At 40.2% G+C, this 20,152-nt stretch overlaps 2 protein-coding genes across 6 annotated transcripts in view; one reads left to right on the top strand and one right to left on the bottom strand.

The window, feature by feature from the left end:
• LOC125924659 (uncharacterized) overlaps positions 1-13,118 on the bottom strand; it is a 40,495-nt gene extending 27,377 nt beyond the window's left edge. The window contains exon 1 of the mRNA XM_049633351.1: positions 12,665-13,118. Within this exon, the coding sequence (XP_049489308.1) occupies positions 12,665-13,085 (421 nt within the window). The 5' untranslated portion in view covers positions 13,086-13,118. The remainder of the gene's footprint in view (positions 1-12,664) is intronic.
• A 118-nt stretch (positions 13,119-13,236) lies between these two features.
• YTHDF3 (YTH N6-methyladenosine RNA binding protein F3) overlaps positions 13,237-20,152 on the top strand; it is a 40,013-nt gene continuing 33,097 nt past the window's right edge. For 2 of the 5 annotated variants that reach the window (XR_007458502.1, XM_049633346.1), the window contains exons 1-2: positions 13,289-17,521; positions 19,825-19,910. Coding sequence is in view for 3 of the 5 variants with exons in the window: in XM_049633346.1 (XP_049489303.1) it covers positions 17,464-17,521; positions 19,825-19,910 (144 nt within the window). In the remaining 2 variants the exon portion in view is untranslated. Of the gene's footprint in view, positions 17,522-19,824; positions 19,911-20,152 lie in introns of all 5 variants that reach the window. The other 3 variants (XM_049633344.1, XM_049633345.1, XM_049633347.1) reach the window with 3 other exon arrangements.

Genomic DNA, 20,152 nt, shown 5'->3' with positions numbered 1-20,152 from the left:
CCATCTCTCTCTGCCCCTCTCCCTCTCTCACATGCACAGACACACGTGAGCATGTCCTCTCTTTCTCTAATAATTAAATACACATTTTTTAAAAGTACAATCCTTCTCCTGGAGCTAAAAGAAAAGGCAAAATAGGTAACAATTCTTAAAGATGCAGAAAATGTTACAAGACCACCTTTTTGACCAGCTTGCTTTCCACAAATATGAGCAATATGCTAGGCGAAGTTGACATCCAGATGGAATCCCATCCTCAAGGAGCTTAAAGAGCCAGTCAGGGACATGGGCAATACAAGGGATGCCCAGGTGCTAGAGAAGACAGAGCAAAGTGTCTGACCTCACCTAATAGGATCAAGGAAGGTATCCTGGAAGACAGTAATGTAAACGAGCCCCTAAAGGATGAGTAGGAGTTCCTCAAAGAAAAGGCTAGGGAAAAAGGGAGCACACAGGGATTTCCCGGCGGAAGCAATAATCTGTGCAAAGATACAGAGTCAGGAGTGCATGTAGCACGTTGAAAGAATTCTACGTGGTATATTGAGGCCAGCAGGTAGGAGCGCATGTGTGTGTGAGTTGGTAGGAGTTAAAGGGAAGAACATAAGATAGACGTGTACGAAATGAGTCATGTTGAATATAGTACACTACAGTGTGGAAGAAGTTACCGTCTTTATTTGTATGTAGTTTAGTTTCTATCTTCAAAAATTCTTCTTAAAAGGTAATTTATGTGACACCTATTATTAGTACAGTGACACAAATATACAAATTATTAAACAATACATTTGGCTGGGGGGCACCTGGCTAGCTCGTCAGTAGAGCATGGGACTCTTCGTCTCAGGATCATGAGTTCAAGCACCAGGTTGGGTGTAGAGCTTACAATGAATGAATGAATGAATTTGACTGTATTGGGGATGAATGCTCAAAACTGTTTTTCTGGGGTCAGTGAAGCTTCGAGACAACTGCTCTAGGTGAGGGGAAACCATGAAGGGTTTGAAGGGGAGAGGGATGGCAACAAGATCTGAAACTTTGGCAGGAGGGTGAAGGACGGTTGGTGGGAGAAAGCATGCAGGCAGTTCAGAGGCATTAGTCAATGTGAGAAATGGTGACAGCCTAAACTAGGAAGGGGGTTTGGTGGGACCGGTGAGATTCAGATGGGGCTTGGTAAACTGACACTTTGTGCAGTGCGGAGGGGAAATGAATAGAAGTAACAGAAACAGAAAGAGGATGGATGCTGTGTGAAACGATAACAGGTGAGCCAAATCAGAAGTCCCATGCAGAAAAATGTAATTCGCCATTATTACAGGATGCATATCCGGTGTAAGTCACTGTTTATAAATAATATTAGTTTAATGCAATAATGCATTTTAAGCTCGAAATTTCTAACCCATACAGATATGACACAATAAATATGCTGATGGTGACTGCTGACCCAGAAGTATACACAACTTACTATATTCTGATCAAAAGAAACATTTGAGGGGCGCCTGGGTGGCTCTGTCGGTTAAGCTTCTGACTGTGAGTTTGAGCCCCACATTGGGTGAGCTTGAGTTTGCTTCAGGTGAACTTGAGCCCCGCTTCAGGTGAGCACGAGCCCTGCTTCTTTCTCTCTCCCTGCCCCTTGTGGGATTATTTCTCTCTCCCTCTCTCTCTGCCCCTTGCTCACTTGTGCCCTCTCTCTCCCTCTCTCTCAAAAAAAAAAAAAAAAAAAAGTTAAAAAAAACATTTGAAATGTAATGAATTCCAATGGAAGTGGTTTAAAGTTCTGAATTCATTTATACTTGTAAACACCATAGAATGTTGTGAAAGATAGTGACATAATTACAAGAGCATAGTCTCTAAAACCTTCAGAGAACTCCCATCTAGACATAATATAAAGCTACAGATAATGTCTAGAAATAGGCACAAGGTGTAGGAATGAAACATTTTTACTCTAAAGCTATCAGTCATCACAAACTCAGTTGGCACATTGTGATAGAATGCTATTTTAAATAGTGGCTAGACTTTCCCTCTTGTTTTAGACCTAAGTGTGCGACCTTACCTTATTTTCCAGTCAACTTACCTCGCAAAGAAATAATGCAATAAAAACAAAACTTCTTCAAGTCCAAGGCTACTCTTTCGTATGCCCACTATTCACTGGCTGTGCTGGATTTCACTTTCAATCCTGAAACAGCTCTTCCCTCTGCTTTCCCTCTACCGCTTTTCTCTCGATTTCATTTTGCCTTGAGTGTATTCCTTCTTATATTTCATGTTCCAGTTTAAACATAATTTCCCCAAGGAGATGTTTACTGTACCAACATATGGCTTAAATACTTTCAGTCTCTGATCCTGCGTACTTACTTCCATTTTGGTAATGTTTATTTGACCTGCAATTTTTTTTTGTACCTACCTTGTACTGAGCCATAGACATCCCATGGGCACGAACACTGCCTGGCTCCATTGGCACTCAATAAACATTAATTGAGTAAAATTGAGCTGTATAGGCCAGCTCTATAAATCAGGTCCATTAGGCCAGAATCTTCATTGACAAACTCGTAAGTGCGAGAGCCATAACTTAATTTTTACAATTCAACTGGATTTCCAGTTCAGGGATCATTTTACCAGGCTGGCAAAAATTTTGTCTTGGTCTATTCAGTATCTTTCCCTCTTTTTCTCTACTATTTGCATAAAGCCAAGATACTGAGATGAGAGCTCATCTGTCCTTAGTGTCATCTGTCCCCTCAGTCACTTAAGACATCAATACCCATCTGGCCACGTTGAATTAGTCCAAGAGGGTTTCTCTGGAGACTTCCCTTTCCTATATTGTTTCTCTTTTCAGCAGGGTTTTTCTCCTCTACCTGTCTCCATCCTTGGGCCTGTGGGACTCATTCTGCTTCCTCAGGACTGCAGAGGGCACAGAGCCCGCCCCAGAGGTAAGCCCAGGGGCATGGAGCTACACCTGTCACTCGGCAGGGACGGCACTTTTCTCTTGGACTCCAGCAACACGCCTCATCTCTTGAAATTCCTTTCAAGCCTCTGGATTCTTGCTTGCCAGGGTACAGACTGTGGAAGAGAGAGAGGAAGCTGTGTTCTTACTGATGCAATCTCCCCACTCTTTGTCTATTCATCAGTATCTTCTTTTTATCTCTAGGCCTGCTTTTAAAACTCAAAAGCCAGAAGAGAATACCCCCAACTCCCTTGCAGCCACATTCCTTTCCTGAGTACAAATAAAGGAGCCTAGCTGATGCTTAGAAAAGACCAAGAAGACAGGAGAAAATGTTAAGGAAAGGGAGAGGGTCTGCATGAATACTGGTAAGTATCACAAGATTAGTATTCTGCTTCATACTCATAAGGAAAATCTTGATTCCTGAATGAAATATTTCTAGTGGGTCACTAATGGGAAGGTTAGGATTACTTGCATTTCTTTTTTTAAATTAATTAATTGTTTTTAATGTTTATTTTTGAGAGAGAGAGAGTGAGTTGGAGAGGGGCAGAGAGAGTGGGAGACACAGAATCTGAAGCAGGCTTCAGGCACTGAGCTGTCATCACAGAGCCTGACGTGGAGCTCAAACCCATGAACCATGAGATCATGACCTGAGCCAAAGTCGGACACTTAACTGACTGAGCCACCCAGACGCCCCTTTATTTATTTTTGAGAAAGGGGGGTGGGGGAGGAGCAGAGAGAAAGGGGGACAGAGGATCTGAAACAGGCTCCTCGCGGACAGCAGAGAGCCGACCTTGGGATTGAACTCATGAGCCATGGGATCATAACCTGAGCCAAAGGCAGACCCTCAACCAATTTAGCCACCCAGGCGCCCCAGGATTACTTGCATTTCTTAATCTGAGAATGAGTTAAAGTGCAATCACCATGGTGCTGTATAGAAAATCCCCTGGCATCTTCTCAGAGAGAACACTGGCTAACTGCCTGCTCGTTCCAGATGCTGGACAAATGCTTCTCAACGACACTGTATCATAGGCAACCCTGTGACATAGGCACGATGATCCCATTTTTAAAATGAGGAAATTGAGCAAGTGTTAAATAACTTAAATTCACACAGCTATTCAGTGGCTTGGCAAGAATTTGAAGCCAAATATATATGACTGAAAAATCCATGTGTTCGCTTTCTTTTTCATTGCCTGTCATAGAATTCTGGATTCATGTAGACCACTGGTCCAAGACGGTATTTTATTATATTTCAGTTTTTTATGAATTTTTTTAGTTCCCCAAAATAAGTCTGATTTTTTAAAAATTAAATTCATCTGACACTCTTAAAAGGGATTCATAAAGTATTGTACTGGTTTCGTAGGGCCACTGTAACCAGGTACCACAATCTGGGTGACTTAAAAAATGAGAAATTTATTATCTGACAGTTCCAGAGGCTAGAAGTCAAAAACAAAGTGTCAGCAGGGCCATGGTCCCTCTGAAACCTGTAAGAAGGAATCACTTTGCCTCTTCCTAGCTTCTGGTGTTTTACTGGCAGTGTTCCCTGGCTTGTAGCTGTAACACTTCAATCTCTGCCTCTGTCATCACATTGCGTTCGTTCGTCCCTCTATGTCTGTATTTCTGTTTCTCTCATAGGGATACCAATCATATTGGATTAAAGGCCCACCTTAGTCCTACCTTGTCTTAACTAATCACACCTGTAAGGGTCCTATTTCCAAATAAGGTCACATTCTGAGGTGCTGGGGATTAAGACTTCAATGTATCCTTCTGGGGAACACAATTCAATCCATAATAAGTATGTTCTAAGTACTTTAGGAATGAATTGTCACAGGGGTGCCTGGCTGGTTCAGTCAGTAGACTGTATGACTCCTGATCTTAGGATTGTGAGTTCAAGCCCTATGGTGTGCTTACTTAAAAACAAAAACAAAACTGAATTGTCACAGTTTAAGCAAGATGGTCACCATTTCATATACAAGCGAATTAACACCTGCTCACTAACATCGTTTTATGTGAGAAGAAAAACAGGTATTAGTGAAGATCTTCAACTTTTCATCATTAGCCATACACTTTTGGATTTAGTAATTTTTAAAACTTAAGTGGTGCAAGCAGTGTATAAAGTGCTCAAAATATTTACAGATCAGTTCATAATAAATACTATTGTTGCAAAAACGCTTAACAGTTTCACCAAGTATTTTTGAACATGATTTCTCACTTAATGCTCAAAACAACCCTAATATGTTTTTCTCCATTTTGGAAATTAAGAAATTGGAATTGACAGTGTTAGACACCTGTTGAAGACATGCCTTCTGAAGACGCATTCCTGGGATATGAACCCAGATTTTGTTAGTAAAATTCTGGAGCTCTTATCACACATCTTGCTTGGTACATTTAACATTTAATGATGAGGAGGATGATAAAGAAGATGGTGATAATGATAATTGCTAATGTTTACTGGATGTTTACTGTGTTCGCAGGACAGTGCCAAACACTGCACATAATTATCTCTCATTTAATCGTTTCAAGAACCCTAAGAGGCACAGGCAATACCTAAGCAGAGATGGAGGGAAATTAGCCCAAGGCTACAGTGAATGCTGAAGTCAGGATACACACTCAGAGGTCCTACTCCAGAGTCTGCCCTCTTAACCACTTCCGTGCAGCCTCCTTGACCTTGTGAAGCCTTCCTAGACACTCTCCATTTCAAAGACCTCGTCATGGGAGTTCTTGTTACACTGTTACAAACCAAAGTGTTTTACTGGCACATTACAAACCAACATATGACTACCCAAATGACTTTAAGCAGATTACTTAATATTTTCTTTTTTTTTAATTTTTTTTTTAACATTTATTTATTTTTGAGACAGAGAGAGACAGAGCATGAACGGGGAAGGGGCAGAGAGAGAGGGAGACACAGAATCAGAAGCAGAATATTTTCAAATGCCAGTTGTCTCAAGTATAAAATGGAGATATACCACAGTGAGGCTAAATTACATAACGTACGTAAATGACCTGGTACACATTAGCCATGTAATAGGCACTCAATTAATCGTAGTTATGAGTCAGACTGATATGATAGTTGGTTGTTTACAAGGTACTCTGGGGTTTTGGAGGAGGGGCAATTAATTTTGACTGATAACATCAAAGGCCTTATAGGAAAACTCACAGTTGGATCTTGAAGAATGGAAAAATGTTAACAGGTGAAGACGGGCATGCTATGGTCTGAATGTTTACGTCCCCCACAAACTCATCTGCCGAAATCCTAACGCCTAATGTGATGGTGTTAGGAAGTGTGAGGCCTTTGGGAGGAAATTAAGTCATGAGGGCAGCGGTCTCATGAAAGAGATTAGTGTTGTTGTAAAAGATACTCCCTCCCACCCCCCCGAAATCTCTTACCCCTTCTGCTAGTGAGGGCACAGCAACGTGCCAGCTATGTACCAGAAAGAAGGCCCTCACTAGAACATGACCATACTGAAGGCTGGATCTTGACTTCCCAGACTCTGGAACTGTGAGGAATAAATTTCTGTGCCTTATAAACTACTCAGGCTGTGGTACTTTGTTATAGCACCCTGAAGGAACCCAGACAGGACAACTAGGCGGAGAAGCCTTTTGGAAATAAAAACATGATTCTATAAGTTGCCCCTGCCTGGAAGAACAAGGGTCACAAAATTGAGCGCTTTCATACAAAAGAATGGGACTGTGACCCTCGAATCCGTTAGTTCCACTGGTGTTGATGAGTAGTTCAAAAAACATCCCTCCTTCAGCTATCAACAGTCTGTAATTCTGTATTTACGTGTGTGGACCATTGCCAGTTACCCATGTCACTACTGTAGTGGCAGAAATAGATGTAGTCACGGCACCGGCCCCTCTGTATCTTTTTTTTTTTTTTTAAGTTTATTTTGAGAGAGAGAGGGTACAAGTGGGGGAGGGCAGAGAGAGAGATAGAGGGAGGGAGAAAATCCCAAGCAGGCTCCATGCTGTCAGCACAGAGGCCAACTCGGGGCTCGATCTCACGAACTGTGAGATCATGACCTGAGTCTAAATCAAGAGTTGGACGCTTAACCTACTGAGCCACTTAACCTACTGAGTAGCCTACTGAGCCTACTCTATCTTATACCTGAGGAACCCGATCCTTTTCTTCTCTAAAACTGTCACAAATGCAGGCTGAGAGCAGTGAGCAGCCATCCCCATAAGGGAGAGGTGAGCGCTTTGGTTTGGAGTTGGGGGGGGGGGGGCAGCTACTTTATTTCCACATGCAACCTGCTGGGCTGAAATCAGTGGTAACTCATCTCATTGGCCTGGGAGAGAACTCTCTTGTCTAGTCCCATTGCACTATTGGGGGTGGGGTAGATGAAGGAGCAAGAGTCCTATAAGGTCAGTTGGAGAGAATCAGTACTTCTCTATAAGTCAGCAAATTCCAGGGTTCTTGTTCTCCACCTCTCCATTATACCAGTGATGAGTTATTGCTTCCATGCTCCCACCATCTACATTTTTCCTCTTCACTGTCCACGTAAATGCTACCCACTCAAAGCTCACTTCCTAACATCTGCTGCTCTCATAATACTCCAATGGCACTCAGCTCGTGAATTTTATTATTTTGGAAAAAGCAGAGGCCTTTCCAAAAAATCGCCTTAAACTTGTTCAGAAAACTGGCGTAACCATCTGAAAAACTATGTTCTAATTCCAGCTGAATCATTTTATCACTTACTATTACGACTTAAGTCTAAATTTCTTCTTTTGCAAATGAATTATATACTACCTATCCTACCTCAGAGGACTGAGGTTATGCCCCACATATGAATGTAAATTACAGGGGTGCCTGGGTGGCTCAGTTGAATGAGCATCCGACTGTTGGCTTCAGATCAGGTCATGATCCCAGGGTCATGGGATCAAGCTGTGGGTCGGGCTCCCTGCTGAATGTGGAGCCTGCTTGAGATTTTCTCTGTCTCTCTACCCCTTCCCCCTGCTTGCGCATGTGCATGTTCTCGCTCCAAAAAAAAAAAAAGAAGAAAAAAGGAATGTAAATCACAAACTGTAAATCACTATTGAACTAAGTATTATTGTGGCATATTTTATCTTTGTAACTAGACAAGCTCTCTTGAGTATAAGATTCATGTCTTTTTTGCATTTCCCCCAAAATGCCTCACAATGTGCTACAATCATAGAAAGCATTCAGTATTTGTCAATAAGAAACAGTATTATTTTTATAAAGAAGAGGTCTTTGGTCAGTTTCAGGAGATTTATACACTCAATATTATTAAACAAGATTTAATTAACATATTCATTGTTTTAAAAACCCAGTTACATTTCTGATTAAAAAAAATTTTTTTTATTCATTTTTGAGAGACAGAGAGACAGAGAGACAGAGTGAGTGGGGGAGGGGCAGAGAGAGAGGGAGACACAGAATCCAAATCAGGCTCCAGGCTCTGAGCTGTTAGCACAGAGCTGTGGGCTCGAACTCATGGATGATGAGATCATGACCTGCGTCGAAGTCAGAAGTTTGACTGTACCACTCTGACTTTTGAATGACATTTACAAGTATTGTCCTTTTATACTCTTTTCAATCCAAATCTAATTTAATTGTTAGATTTACCAGAAATATGAAAATTTTCCATTTGAAGTTTCCAATTAAAAAAACACTTATAAGCAAAACTGGAATTCTTCAACATTTTCACATTAAAAATGAATCTTTTTCCTTTTAAAATCTTTTATTTGATATCTATGTGAAATTCCGGGAAGTACAAATCCCTTTTAATAACACGTAGTCAGTCTTTGAGCTTATGGTGGATTTAGTATTGACAAAAGTGTTGTAGTTTTATTTTTTTTAATTTTTAATTTAAGTATAATTAATGTGCAATGTTACATTAGTTTCAGGTATACAACACAGTGATTTAACAAGTTTATACATCTTACTATCCCTACAAGCATAACTACCATCTATCATCACACAATGCTACTACAATATCATTGATTATATTCCTTATGCTGTGCCTTTTATTCCTTTGACTTGTTCATTCCATTACTGGAAGCCTGTATCTACCACTCCCCTTCACCCATTTTGCCCATCTTCTACCCTCTTCCCCTCTGGCAACCACCAGTTTGTTCTCTGTATTTATAGATCTGATTCTTTTCATTTATTCATTTTTTTTTTCAGATCCCACATGAGTGAAATCACGGATTTGTGTTTCTCAGTCTGACTTATTTCACTTAGCATTATACCCTCTAGATCCATCCATGTTGTTGCAAATGGCCTGATCTAGCCTTTTTTAATAATTGCATAATATTCCCATGTATTTTTGTGTGTATGTATCACATCTTCTTTATGCATTTATCTATTGATGGACACTTAGGTTAGTTCTATATCTTGGCTATTGTAAATAATGTTAAAATAAATACAGGGGTGTGTATGTCTTTTTGAATTAGTGTCTTCATTTTCTTTGGGTAAAAACCCAGTAGTGGATCATATGGTAGTTCTATTTTTAAATTTTTGAGCAACTTCCATACTGTTTTCCACAGTGGCTACCCCAATTTATATTCTCACCAACAGTGTATGAGGGTTCCTTTTTCTCCACACCTTGTCAACAGTTATTTCTCCTTTTTTCAATTTTAGCCCTTCTGACAGGTATAAGGTGATATCTCATTGTGGTTTTGATTTGCATTTCCCTGATGAGTGACGTCGAGCATCTTTTCATGCGTCTGTTGGACATGTCTTTACCTCCTTTGGAAAAATGTCTATTTTGGTCCTCTGGCTATCTTTTAATTGGATTGTTTGTGTTTTGGAAAAATGTTCTAATTTTAAAACATTTAAGCTAAAACTGATTTTCTCATAGGCTAGAAAGTTGTATCTGACATTCTATGATTCAACCAAGACTTTTAATCAACTACGTATGACATATTTAATCTGCACATTGCTTTTTAATATATTTAACTTAGAGAACCACAGTACTCATATAAAATTTTAACAAGTCAATATCATAGTATGTACCTGCAAGGGAATGGAACTCTTAATTATTATTTACACTGTGTCAATCACTATACTTGTCACTTTGTTTATATATATATGTTTATTTGTTTATAAGTTTATTTATTTGTTTTTATATATATATATATATATATATATATATATATATGTATAGTTTATTTATTTTGAAAGAGAGAGAGAGAGAGAGAGAATCCCAAACAAGCTCCGTGCTGTCAGTGCAGAGCCCGACACAGGGTTCAATCTCCTAACTGTGAGATCATGACCTGAGCTGAAATAAAGAGGTGGATGCTTAACCGACTGAGCCACCCAGGCACCCCTATACTTGTCACTTTAAATACAATTGATTCTTATTATTCTTGTGTTTCTGTACTCGCAAATGCCTACTCAGTTAAAATTTATTTGTAACCCTCAAATCAACACTCTAGTACGAGCTAAGGAAGTCAATCTGGGTAATTATGCACACAGTTTGGTATTAACTAGTTATCTCCCATGACCTACCATCCCCTTCTTCCTTGGTAGTAAACTCTCTGACACATGGCTACCCAGAATGTTTTCCAAGTTTCCTTCAACTAGGTGTTTTCATAAGACTGTTCTAGATAGTAGGAGGTAGACAGAAGTAGGAAATGCAATTTCTCAAAATGTCCATGAAGGAGAGAGACATGCTTTTCTTCACCTTGCTTTCTGTTGGTAGGAATATATGATGCCTGGAAGTTGAGCAGCCATCTTGGATCACAGTGTTATCGTGAGGACGGTGGACCAACAGGCTAGGAGTCTGGATACCTAACCCTGTGACAACAGCCCAAGCCCTGGACTGACAATGTCCAGATTTATATGTATACACACACACACATATGTATATATACACACATACATATATATACATATATTTACACACATACATATGCATGTGTGTGCGTGTGTGCGTGTGTGTGTGTGTGTGTGTGTGTATATATATATATATGAGAAAAACAGACCTCTAGCTTAAGTTCTTATTATTTTGGACTTGATGTCACCTGCAGCTGAACCTAATTTGAACTGATAGAAAAAGTCATGCAGAAATGCAGGGCCATCGCTTAGAGTTATAGAGAAGTAGAAGTCTACTGGATAAGGCACCGGGATGGCCGACGGGTAAATGGGGGCTGAACCCTAACCTACCCACTCCTTTCCAAGCTTTGAATAGTGTTTTGTTTACCAAGAGCCTGATATATACTGGTAGCCCTGTAGAAAAGTCAAATTTTGTCTAGAATCTAAACTCTAGAGCAGCATTTTCCAAAAATTTTTGAAAATTTCATCTGCATACTTCTGGAAGAGATGATTTAAGGTAGTCCCTTGAAGTACTTCAAACAATAATATTTAATACTAAATTAAATGGGCTTATATTTCATGGTAGTTACCACTCCATTCTGCAAGTTCAGACCTCAGTGCTAGGAAGCACAATAAGCAAGGAAGGAGACTGTTGAAGAGCAGAAAGAGAACAGAAAGCTCACGCAACATCATGTCATTAGGCGGTATTTTATGGTGGCTAGAGCACAAGCTCTGGAGCCAGACTGCCTGTGTTCAAATCCTGGCTCCCAGTGACCAGCTGTGTTATTCTGTTTCTTAACCTACTGTGTGCTAGTTTTTGCAACAGAACTGTAATTTAAATAATTACAGTGCCTGACATATAATGAACATTCACTCAATGAACGTAAGCTATTCCCACCATTCTGGTAATTGTTTAGCAAAGGAATCTGAAACTGGCCATGCTTGTTGGAAGCTCACTCTTTGCCAGGAATTGTACATATCTGACCTTACTTTATTTATTAGGAAACTAAGTCTTAGAAAGTTTCAGTAACTTTCCCAAGGTTATGCAACTAATTCTAGCCCAGTGAGAATTCAAACTCCAGTGGGTTGGATTCCAAAGCCATTGTTTTCAACAAAGATAATTAAGGACAAGGCCTGTAAGATTTCACAAGCTTCCTCTTGTATATTCTTTCCCCCCTCATAGCATGTAGCAGCAAACTCTTGCACGCCATAAAGTTCTGTATGGGAATGAAGAATGGGTACACCGCAGATTGAGAAGAGTAATTGGAAGGGTGGGAGAAGTCTTGGGAAGTGGCAAGAGTGATCAACCTGAGCTGAAATTCCACCTGAGTCCCTGGGACCTGTGGCAAAATAAGAGAGCATGGGAAGCTGACCTGATATGAAAAATGCCTCTTGGTGATTTACAAGAAGCAGTAAACTCTCAAGATAAGTTCCAGTTCTGTTTCTCAGTGCTTCTAAAATACGTCGTAGTGTAAAACACAAAATGAATCCTATCATTCAACAATTTCATACTTTCTCAATTATCACTTACTTGACGGCGTTTAAATAAAGAAAGAATTTACTAATCTAAATTATTTCTTTTTTTAGAGTCCGCATTATATCTGTTAGGCAAGAAATCTTTGTCTTTATTGCAAAGACATTATTTCAACATAAGTTTCAAAATCTTGCAAATCGGCTACTTTCGTTTTGCCAATTTGCAAAAGAGTCACTTTACCAGTTTCTTTTGAAATTAACTTTTCGACTGAAAAGCTTCGCATAACTATGCGTACCTTTGCCGAGGTAACTTCTTCGACAAAATCAACTTAACATTAGGGGAGGGGAACACAAGTGTAGGAATTGGGTGGTAAATTTGACTCCAGAGGTTAGGGAAGCATTGTGAGTTATTCTGAGCACGTGCCTGGGTTTTGGTGAGAACCAACCCTTGCCGGCGCACCTCCTATTTGCTTTTAAGTGTTAGTGCCCAGAGCTCTGACCTGGCCACTTTCGCTGCACGTGCGAACTCTTGCGGAAGGCCCAGCAACTCTGTCCCGAGGGTGGTTGACTCACCCAGCCGCCCACGTGGCCGTGGATGGCCTCAGGAGGCTCTGGCGGAGGCCCTGCCACCGCTGCTCGCGCACCCGGGGCGGTGCGGCGGTGGCTGCGACGCTGCAACCCACCAACGTCCTCTCCGTCATAAGGAGGGCGCCGCCGGCCCTGCGCCTCCGGCCCGGCTCCGCAATCCCTGGCAGCCGCACTTCCTGCCCAGAGTGCGCTGGCATCCCATCCCGGCCGGCTTCCCGCTACAGCCGCCCGCCGCGCGCCCCGCAGCATGCGAGCCCGACCAAAAGAAGCCGCAGAAGCGACCCTGGAAGGTGGCGCTCGCGGCCGCACAGGCGCACTGCCTCCCCGGCGCATGCGTCCAGGGGCCGACCCGCGGTCCCCGTCTCCGGTGACGTGGCGACGCGCAGGCGGAGCCAAGGTCGGTAGCGGGCGGGTGGGTGGGGGAGGAAGAGCGAGGTGAGCAGGGACGTCAGAGTGGAGAGCGGAAGGTCAGGGAGGCTCGGAGCGGAAGTGAGACTAGGGAGTCTGTCCGCCATTGTGGACCCGAGGAGCGGAGAGCGAGAGGGGGAAGAGCAGCCTGCACGCCGAGCAGAAGGGCCCCCTCCACGGACCCCCGAGCGCGAGGCCGTCTTTCTGGCTTCTCGGCGAGCGGCGGCAGCGGCGGCGGCTGGATCAGTCACTCGGCCGAGGGCGGCAGCCAACTGCTGTGAGTGCACGGGGAGAGGCCCAGGCGGCGGCGGCGGCGGCGGCGGCAGCGGCGGCAGCAGCAGCTCTCGGGTTGCGGTGAAGAATGTCAGCCACTAGCGTGGATCAGGTGAGGGAGCAGAGGCCTCAGGCTCGGCGAAGGCCCGAGCCCCGGAGCTCCACCCTCGCGTGGGGCTCGGGCTCCTCCCCGTCGCCGCCGCTGCCGGCCCCATAACGGTGCTCTGGGCTCAAGTTGCTGCGGTCTTGCCGCCCGGGCCGGGGCGTGCGCCCTGCCCCCGAGCCTGCGGCCGAGGCGGGAGGCCGCGGGGCCGCGGTGGGTGGGGGAAGGACCGCTCCTAGGGGGCCTTAGGGCACAGCTGAGGGCGGCCGACGTGGGGCTGAGACCAGGCGAGGTCTGGGAGACGGGTTTTGAGTGGCGGGTGGGAGGTTTAAAGACCGGGGGTGGTTGGGAAATTGGAGGCTATGGAGGATGTGGTGGGTTTTCCTCCTACGCGGATTGTTGAAAATAACTTGTCTTTGATAATGTCTTTGATTAACACACTTTCTCTCTCTTTTTTCTTCTCATTATCACACCTTCCGTCTTGCTGCGCAGAGACCTAAAGGGCAAGGAAATAAAGGTGAGTTTGAATATTTTTCTCTTATTTCTTAATGTTGGTTCGATGTGACTTCTAAACTTTGAGAGGGCCTTTTTGCACCATTTTGGGGGGTTGGTTGGTTTGTGTGTTTTGAAATGTAGGTTTAGAGAAATATTCATCATGGCTAAAGCAGCGAAATGCTGTCCCAAACTTCTGTGGTTCCCTTGCTTTGAAGCCACTTTCATAGAAACCAGAGTGGCAGGAGAAACAGTTTTCTTAGTTGTATCTCAGTTAAGGAGGGACTAGGAATGTGGTGACATGTCTTTAATTTTGCAATTTATCTGTATTGTGTAACTTCTGCCACAAAAATTTCTACAAATGTGTGCAGATAAGTGGACATGTTGTTCGACATTGCTAGGTTACACTGGAGAATGCAACTCAAGTTGTATTCCATGTCACGTTAGTGAAAATTGTACTGTTAATCACTGGTTCTACTGAAGTCAGTTGCAATGAGGCAGTAACACCAGAGAGATCAAAACTGAACAGGCGCAGTCCTGGTGGCAAGGTGTGACTCAGGCTGGTATTTTAGAAAGGACTGAGAAGGAAATAGTTTGTGAGGTTTCTGCTACGGTGATATGATTTAGTCTTTGAAAAAAAAAAAGTACTATTGAAAGTAAAGCATTAAAAAAAATAAGTGTATTTTGTGCCTCTTAATATGGAAAATACAGTCAACTGACTGAAACATTATGACATTAATCATGTGACATTAGTAAGTATAGAACAATAACTGCTTTCTTGGGACAGTGCCAATTAACATTACAGTGAATTACATATTTATAACATTTTGTAATAGGGCCTGATATCAGACTAAATAGAATTATGTTTCCTGTTTTTTATTTCAGTAGTATGGTATTACCTAAAAAATAAGATGTACAGTAGCTTTTGAGATACAAGTTCACAGTCTTTATTGGTGTTCTTTATACTCTTAGCGTTTTTATTTGCCTTTGCAAATTCGAAAATAATAGGTTTTGAGTACTCAGCTCAGTTAATTTTCTTTGAGTTGTAGTGCATTTTATTTGAGAATTTGTACATACCAGATGAATGGCACTGTATCAGATACCATGGATTTACCATGAATTTCTTTTGATTAAGGATGTATTTTGGGGGAGTATGTACGTATTTAGAAATTTCAGTTTTTAATTTTTAGAGGTAAAATTTTAATTTTAGAATTATTTTCTGTTGTAAGCATAAACTTCAATTCGATGTTGTTTATTTTAAATGTTTTAAAATATTCATTTGTAAATTTGAAAAGAATGATCCATTAATTTTTTTTTTTTTTGCTAGTCTGCTCATGAGGAAGTATATAGACTTGGAGATATATGAAATCTGTGGTCATTATTGCCTAGCATAAATTATTTTATCCTAGATCTGTGGGGAGGTGGCACTTTGCAAGGCTATTTGAAATGCTAAGTGTTTTGTGTTACCTGCTCTAAGGTAAGTATGCAAGTTCAATGAAGTACATACTTGTTTAACAAAACAACATAAAGCATCTACAGCATTGTAAGCCATTACTGAACTAATCTGTGATATAGTCATTTCACTTAGGTGGTATCTTTGATGTTATAGTTGTAAATTACCTATGACACTATTGCATATTGACTATAAATATTTTTTGGTTATTAAAATTTTTTTGATCCATCCGTGTAACCTCTTTTAGATGTATTTAGACACACAAAAGTATTTATTTGGATAGCTCTTTATTCTAAGAAATTTTCTTTTTTTCACCCTTATTGTCCCGTTCATAGTTTTATCCATGGATAGAACAATGGACTGGGATCACTAGGAGACCTGTGTTCTAATACTTCCTGTGGCTACTGACTTGCCAAGTGAGCTTGAACACATTGCACCTTTTGGTCAGACTTTCCCCTTCTATCTATAAAACGAAAGTGGTAATTCTAGCTGTAAATCCTATTGTATGTTATGAGGAATGACAATTACGGACGGGAGTCCACTGCTCTGGTGGCCATTTTATTTGCTGGATTTCTTTTCACCTGCCTCACCTCATCTATTTTTAAGGTGCAGGGAGACTTTTTCTAAGACATGGCAGGAGGGAAAAACTCTACTGGCCTAAAAGTATTGGTAATCATTTAAGATGCTTTAAAATGGTACATGCCGCAAGTGCACAAATACACATATACATTACTTGTATTTTTATGCCCCTGCAGGGAGAATTACAAGGCGAAGGCAGCACTCCAGTGAACTGATACAAGTAGCTATGTGTGTGTTTGAGAAAAACTCCTGTGCCTTAGCTGACTTGGTTTTCAAGCTAGTAAAAGTGTTTTACAGTTATTCTGTTTACTTTTGTGAAGCAGAAAGCAAAGTTATTTTTCTTGAACTACAGCCTGAGTGGTTTAAGAATATGAGTACTAAACTTGAATTCAGAACTTCTCAAACAGAAAAAATATATGTTGCTGAGGAGTTGTCAGAGTTCTGAAAGCAGAATCCTCTTCAGTTGACTTAATATAATTTCAGAGATGCTGTATTTCTTTTCTGAATTATCTTCATTTGACAGTGTTAGCCTAACACCTGTCTGCAGTGTTTTTGATTTTCTAAGGCTTTTTTCCCTGCATATCCTTAAGGATATGCACTAACAGCTAAAATGTGAAAGGAATTCTGTATCAATCTCTTTGTAAGGCAAAAATGCTTTCATAGTATACGTTGTAATTCTGGGTGTACTTTTTTTGGAAGTTTGAGTTCTTTTTAGTTAATAGATTTTCTTTATATTAAATATTAGAACTCTTTTATTATACGTGGCTAGGGTAGTACTGAAGCTTTGTAGAAATTTAAGGCTAGTTAACTATTGGTCCTTTATTTATTTACTTATATCGGTCTGTAATTTAAAATTGATATTATATCACTGTTATTTATTAATAAGTAGAAGTTTTGTTTGCTAGGATACAAGGGAACCTCTCCTTTTCCCGCAGGCACCACAGATAAAAGTGTCAGATCCCATACTCCTAGTAGTCTTGCTACCAACTTTCTCCTGTGCCTTAAGTGTAAAAATAGACCAGTACATGGAAAGGAGTTTATCTTTGCCCTCCTCTCTCCCCCATCCCTTTCCAACAGAGGGACAGAATTGCTTGGTACAACTGCAGGTTAAAAGAATTAGGTTGAATTTGGCTGTTATTTAGTGTTTCAGAAAAGTAGTAGAAAATGCAGTATTCTTTTGTGTCCTCTCCCCACACTCCCTCTGGAAATGATTGCTAAGCACTTTATTGTCATTTTAGGCTTCATTTTATTATTAATCCTCAAAACATTCCTGTAAGGAGATAGAGGGTATATGGTATTGTCGCTGTTTTTGTAGGTGGGAAAACATGATGCACAGATCTGTTGACTTTCCTAACTTGATGTAGTCAGGACCAGAGCAAAGAATCACCTGGCTCCTAAGGCCCATGTTCTATCTTGATTTGACTCTGCTTCATAGAGCAGAGGAAACAGGCGAAGAATCATGTAAGTCATCTGTTCTTTTTTCCCTGAAGAACTTGTACAGACTATGGAACTGGCTTGGATTTCTTTACTATTTAATGGCTTTCAGGTTCCAAGACATTAGTTTGTCATTAAGTAATGTTCAAAAACTACAGTCTTTAAGACAGCTGAATTTCTTAAGGAAAGGTATGGTTTTGAAACTCAAGGGCTAGCCTATTCAGATTCTAATTTAATGCAAATCGCTTGTCAGTATTTGTGCAGTACTTTTGATTAAATATTTTTTTCCTTAGATTGACGTACTCCTTGAATAATCTTTTAGGACTTTTTAGACATATTCATGCATCACTTACGCACAGACTGTATATTTACTTAGTACATGAGAATATTTTGTTCTTAGTCTCAGCATCTTAGAAGAGAAAGAATAGAACAGAGGAAATGAGTAAGAATAGCACTGTAATATACATTTAGATGGATTTTAAGGGGGTACTTTTTTTTTTGTTTACTATATGAGCAGTATGGGCTAAATTTCTGAGAATCTAATGAATATAAGAAATAGATAGTTGTAATTTTGAAATGGGTAGCTGTGTCAGATAATAGTACGTACTAGTGTAATAGTCCAATAGTGTAGTGAAGATTTTTTTTCAAGAGAGACTAGACAGACCCCTTCGATGAAGGGGTGGTAAAGGAGAACAGGTATGTTAGAATCCTGTGGGCTGAAATGATTAGCCCAGCAGAAATAACCTAAGGTACCACCTCTTTATTTTTGGTTTTAGTGGCTGTTAACCTGTTTAAATTCTAGGGAGCATATTTAGTTCAACCTTGGCTCTAATGCAATCCTTACCAAATACAGTTAAACCACCCCGGTGGAGCCAGGATCAAGGTGACCTTCATGTTGCTCTTTTGATATTTGAGGGCAATGTAGCATCATAAGAGGTCTACTTTGAAGGCTTCACAGAGTAGTATCATTTCTTTGAGTGATCATCCCTACTCAGTGGGTGGCAAAGAACTAAGGTATTTCACCTATCTTTGCTCCCGTGCCACTGTCAGCTTATAATACTACATTTTTGGTTATCTAAACTCTTTGGAAAAATTAGGGTAAATCAAAATGTAATGATGCTATAGAGAAACACACAACTTAAATCCGTACCCCCAGGTTTAATTTATAATACTTTGTGACACTGTATTTTTAAGCAGTAAATTTTCACATACTGCAGGGTTTTTTTTGTTGTTGTTTCTGAGGGATTAGTCAACATCTGTTAGAAACTTTCAGCTTTTTTCATCTCGCATGTGTTTCAGAAGTAGAATAGTATATTTAGAGAGTGTCATTATATCAAGTTTTAGCCTTGTAAAACTTCTGTTTATGTGGTCCTAAAGAATTTTTAGTCTTATTTGGATCTTGTAATATTTTATGTCAAATAATATCCAAGATTATTGAATACTGTCATTGAATCCTCAGATCAATGAGGTAGGTACTAATAATAACCTCTTTGTATAGAGAGACAGAGTTAGAGAGGCTGAGTCACTAACTAGATATCACTCAGCTTCTCAGTGTTAGAGTTGGGATTGGAACCCAGAACCTTCTTCTAGTCTGTATTCAAAAGCCCTCTGAGACAGCAGTCAGAATGACAGTTTTATAGAGCATTTTTGGAAATGATCTTTGAACAAATAAGGCATTATAAACTATTCTCTGGTTTTCTGATGTGTTGGAAGAACAACCATGGTTCTCTTTAGTGTCTTAACTTTATTTGTGCTTCCAAGTGAAAGTCTTTATAATATTTTGGTTTAGAATTAAGACCCCTTTTCTTTAGATTTTTTTATAATTTATTCATTGTGATAACTGCTTCAGTGAACTTTAGCCACTTTCTTTAAGACATTTACTCTGACTTTACTTACAAAGAAAGTTAATTTCGTTCTTTATTTGCCTTTATTGGACTAATATAAAGATCCAACAAAGGTAGAGAACATTCAGGATTCTATGATCTACAACACTATTTGAAGTTATTTTAGATTCAAATATGATATTAGGGAACCTTTCCAACAATTTAATTGCTTACTACCATGTTGATATTGGGGTGTTTACATTATGTTTTTGGTAATGGGAGGTGTATATAGTTTATGTAATCTTGGGTATATACAAGCTTTGTAAGTTTTTGGTGACACATAAATATTTGTATCTAAATCAAGTTAAATTTCTAAGAGGATTTTTTAATGAAAAGAACAACTCAGGATAACTTTCTGAGTTGGTTGAAAAATACTGAAAATTTTAGGTTATTCTGTCAGTTTCATAAAGGTAATTACCACACATCTAATATAAACATATTTTTTAGTTTCAGTACAAAACGGTTCGATTCATCAAAAAGATGCTGTAAATGATGATGATTTTGAGCCATACTTAAGTAGCCAGACAAATCAGGTAAGTCTGACAGTCCCATATTTAGGAAATTAAACTTACATTAGTATTAATTGATTTTTCAAATAGATGTCTTAATTGAATGAGGCTAACCATAACATGTATTAATCTAGTGTGCCTGCATAATAGCGAATAGCAGTTGCAGCTTTGTGGTACAGGAGAATTCTTTAGAAATTCTACCTGGCTGAAACTAGAGTGCGAAATACAAAGATTTGAAGATGGACATTATTTGTATGCGGTGTGGT

This window comes from Panthera uncia, chromosome F2, assembly GCF_023721935.1.
Source record: "Panthera uncia isolate 11264 chromosome F2, Puncia_PCG_1.0, whole genome shotgun sequence".
NCBI classification, from domain to species: domain Eukaryota; kingdom Metazoa; phylum Chordata; class Mammalia; order Carnivora; family Felidae; genus Panthera; species Panthera uncia.
Note: the sequence above shows the minus strand (reverse complement) of the source record. Positions and strands in the feature narration are given on the sequence as shown.